Source organism: Morone saxatilis, unplaced genomic scaffold (assembly GCF_004916995.1).
Source record: "Morone saxatilis isolate NCDOM2014 unplaced genomic scaffold, NCSU_SB_2.0 Contig18, whole genome shotgun sequence".
Taxonomy (NCBI): Eukaryota; Metazoa; Chordata; class Actinopteri; family Moronidae; genus Morone; species Morone saxatilis.
The window spans coordinates 18,579,177-18,583,070 of NW_023339740.1; the positions used below are offsets into that span (position 1 = coordinate 18,579,177).

Below are 3,894 nucleotides of genomic sequence, written 5' to 3' on the forward strand. Positions count from 1 at the left end.
CTCTCTCTCTCTCTCTGCCTCTTTCATCCTCTCTCTCCGCCTCTCCTCACTCTCTCTGCCTGCATCTCTTGTTGTAGGATTGGGGTCAGTTGGCTCGCGAGCTCAAGCTGCCAAGCAGATGCCAAATTAAATTTATATGTGATGTGTGCTCACTTTCCACAATAAAAAGGGGCCAAAAAAATCTGCCCAAACCCAACGATACGAGACTCAGAAGTCAAATAAGTAACCGGTAGTAAATCTGTTCTGCACCGATTTGTGCAGCATTACATTAATTCAGTTGTGCTTTAAATACATAATAACACAAGAATCGTCCATTTCTCAGGCTGTCAAAAGCCAGAAACAATCAAATTCTTCCCTCTTTACATCAAAGAACACGTTAATTCAATTTCTGATATTTAAGGAATCCCCAGTTTACAACAGAACAGTGTAAGGTCACATCTGGGTCTCCTTTTCAGCCCGAGCTCCCCTCCTTCACCCATAATTAGCCTGTTACCAAAAAGACCTGATGTAATCCCTGCACATTACAGCCCACCAGACAGCACCATTTAATGTCAGCATGACCCAAATCTGCCACGACCTCTGTGCTCTGGCATATGTCACACTTCCTGCCACCTAAGCAGAGACATTAGTCCAGAATAAAAGACAAATGTTAGAGGGTCTGGCCGATCCAAGACAGACTCTGACTGAATTCCCAGAGAATGAGTAAATTCCCTCTCTGATGAGTCAATGGGGATGCCAGAGGAATGATGGGGATGATGGGAAATACTGAAAGCGAGGGGTAAATATCTTCAGTATGACCCCATTCTCAAATAATCTATTTCCATGTTTAATTCAAAACCTTGCTTTATATTGTGTGATATTACATTTAGTTTTAGGAGGAACAGTAAAATACAGGCTGTCTAAATGCAGATCACAGAAACAATCTTAAAGAAAGTGTCCAACTAATTCTGTTTCACACCAGTAAAACTATTTATATACAGAAAGAAGATTTTTTACATGATTTATGATTAAAACGTAGGATAAAATGTATGAAAAGTGAGAAATGGAGGATAGACTTGACACAAGAAACAAACCTAGTGCTTTTTTGCTGCTTTTGGTAGTTCAACTTAACAATTAACCAAGAAAACTGTCAGCAGAGTAACTGATAATCAGAATAACCCTGCTGTTAACAAAAAGCTCTGATGTAACATAACACACACACACGCAGACATAAAGCGAGTTCTCTCCACCTTCACTTACCAATGAATGAAATGGCCTCGGGGAAAAACTGAGAGAGGTTCTGGCTCCAGTGATCGGAGATGGGGATCTGTTTGTACTTGAAGTCCCCTTCGTGTTCGAACATGTTGGGCAGGTTGGGCGTCACGTTGAGGATGTACTTGATATTGTACTTGCCGAGCACATCCAGGTTGGTGGAGTCTTTGGCACAGCCCAGGTAAAGGTACGGCAGGATCTGGACGGGAAACGCTGGCTGGTTGTTGGGGAGCGGGCTGCCCTCAGACTCCGTGGCGCTGCCCGGCTCGCGGTCAGATTCCCCATCTGAGCAGTCCGAGCTGATGCGGAGTCCTCCCAGGCCGAGGACGGAGGCTGGTGGGGAGCTGCTGGGACAGGAGCAGTCCAAATTGGTCTCGCAGTGCTCGGGGTACTCCGACTGGAACTTGTTGAAGCCCCCTGGAGGATGAGGAAAAGACCAGTAAAGGGTCAATATTAAGATAAAGACAAGAAATCAATTTTACTTGGCGGTATAAGAAAAGTGCTTTGTACATGACCACAGGGCTGGGTTCTGTCTTGTTTAATGCAACATCGACAAAATGGCAGCTGAATGTCTGCAGGATACAAGAGGTGGATCATGAACCTGAATGACAAGAAGTTAACCTTTTGGATGTTTGAACAGCAGTGAATAGAATAGAAAGAAGCATACACATAAATAAATAAATGAAACTTAGATCATCAAAAAGATAATAATGGTGGTAAATGATGATATTAAACAATCACTTCATTCACACCAGAATTAACTCACATGCATCACAGACAGTATAACATGTGCTATTTCTACCATGATATGGATTTAGAACAGAATAGGTTTTTGTAAAAATGCGTTGTTGTTTTTTTTTCATCACATCTTTTTATGAACCACTCAGAGTCAGACAATAGGAGGGGGGAAAAACGTGATATTTGCGTCGTTGTGAATAAGCAAACATGCAGGACAGATGTGTGCTCCATTGAGAAAAGCTGAGCCCTGGGGAGAACCAGCAGCAGAGCAGGACAGTCGGCTCTGCTGCTGCCACAACACTCACTACTCAGCTCAGTGGACTTTTTGTGAATGGCAGCTCGGCTTGTGACTCCGGTGGAAGCATTCCTGTGATTGCCTACAAATCAAACACAAGCCATATCTCCAAACGCTGCCATATGTTGTACACGTATCTATCCATCTATCTATGCGGTTTTATTGGACGATAATGTATTTTAATTTCACTGCTGGAGTATTTTTTTTTTTCACAGTGCGTCGTCGTTTTTTCCTGTTCATTCATGAAAAAAAAAAAAAAAAAAAACACACACACACACACAAAAACGCCAGTCTTTTCCTGAAGGAGCACAACATGGCGGGGCCGTTTCTGCAGCATTACATTGAAAACATATTTTGACACAGCTCTGTAGCCTGGATAGAGACATTTTTGACGTTTCTTTACATTGGCTTTAAGAGGCTCGCTCCTCATAAGAAAATAAAATAAAGACGGTCATTTATGTCGGCTGTAAGTTAAAAGGAAGTGTTCTGTCAAAGTTCATTATGACTTCTCAGTGAGTGGAGCTGGTGTGTTTCATTGTAACGCTGCCTCCTTATAATAAATAACTGAGTAACTTTGGTCCGAGGATTTATCCGAAGCATCGCCACACTGTGACACTTAAATACCTCTACAAACTATTTAATAATGTAATAACGTTTACACTAATGGCTTGTCACATGTGAAAAGGCGCTTTATTATCATCATTAAATATCGTCAAAGAGCCCAAATCTCAAGCGTTCTGTCGCAGATAAGACTGGAAACAGACTTCAGAAGACACAATCCCAATAAACGTGAAATGATCCCAGGCCCGATAAACCAATAAGATTTATATTGTTGTTTTAGCATTAATTGATTACTGTTTATTAAAAAAGTAACAGTGAGAATGGCACATTCAGAACAGCCGCATGTCCTGTAATCTCAGGTAATTCAATCCGAGGGAAATTCAACTATTTGTCTTTCTGCTGAGAGGACAGAGTTCTTTTTTTTTATGAATTAAAAAAGGGACTACAACACTGATTCAGACATTCAACATTTTTAAAGCCAGCAGTGTCCTGGTCTTACCCTCCAGATAGAAAGCCTTGCACCCGTCGTCCCGCAGTTTTTGCAGGAGCAGCCCCAGCACGGAGCTCCCCAGCCCGGACTCCTGCCGCTCCGGGGTCGCCTCGTCGTACAGAACCACCACGTCCGTCTTGCACCGCTTGACAAATTTCTCCTTATCCTCGTTGTTGGGGATGATGGAGCGGATGGGGAGGTTGCCCTTCTTCAGCCTCCGGAGCATGAGGCCCGGGATGGCCAGGTTGATGGCCGACTCGATGTGCGAGGACTCGTACAGCTCATGGGGTCTGCAGTCCAGCAGCAGCAGAGAGCTGGCCCCGGACTCCAGCTCCTCCTGCAGCCACTCCACGCTCTTACTCGACATCATCATCATAGTCACGATCACAGAGCCTCTCCACAGATGATTAATTTTCATCAGGGAAACGTTAATCCGCCCGTCCCCCGGTGTGACATGAGAAATAACACAAGAGAATAGAGGGAAAGAAGTAAAATCACGGCGCTAAACTTCCCTTCCCGCGGCCACCACCACCGCCGCCGCCACCGCTGCTGCTGCTGC

The 3,894-nt window shown here is 44.0% G+C and overlaps 1 protein-coding gene across 1 annotated transcript in view; it reads right to left on the reverse strand.

Moving 5' to 3' along the window:
* The window catches only part of dusp7 (dual specificity phosphatase 7), a 9,952-nt gene extending 6,064 nt beyond the window's left edge, over nucleotides 1-3,888 (reverse strand). Inside the window, exons 1-2 of the mRNA XM_035661565.1 lie at nucleotides 3,345-3,888; nucleotides 1,240-1,668 (exon numbers count right to left, since the gene is read on the reverse strand). Coding sequence (XP_035517458.1) covers nucleotides 1,240-1,668; nucleotides 3,345-3,753 — 838 coding nt within the window. The 5' untranslated portion in view covers nucleotides 3,754-3,888. The remainder of the gene's footprint in view (nucleotides 1-1,239; nucleotides 1,669-3,344) is intronic.
* Between the last annotated feature and the right edge of the window lie 6 nt (nucleotides 3,889-3,894).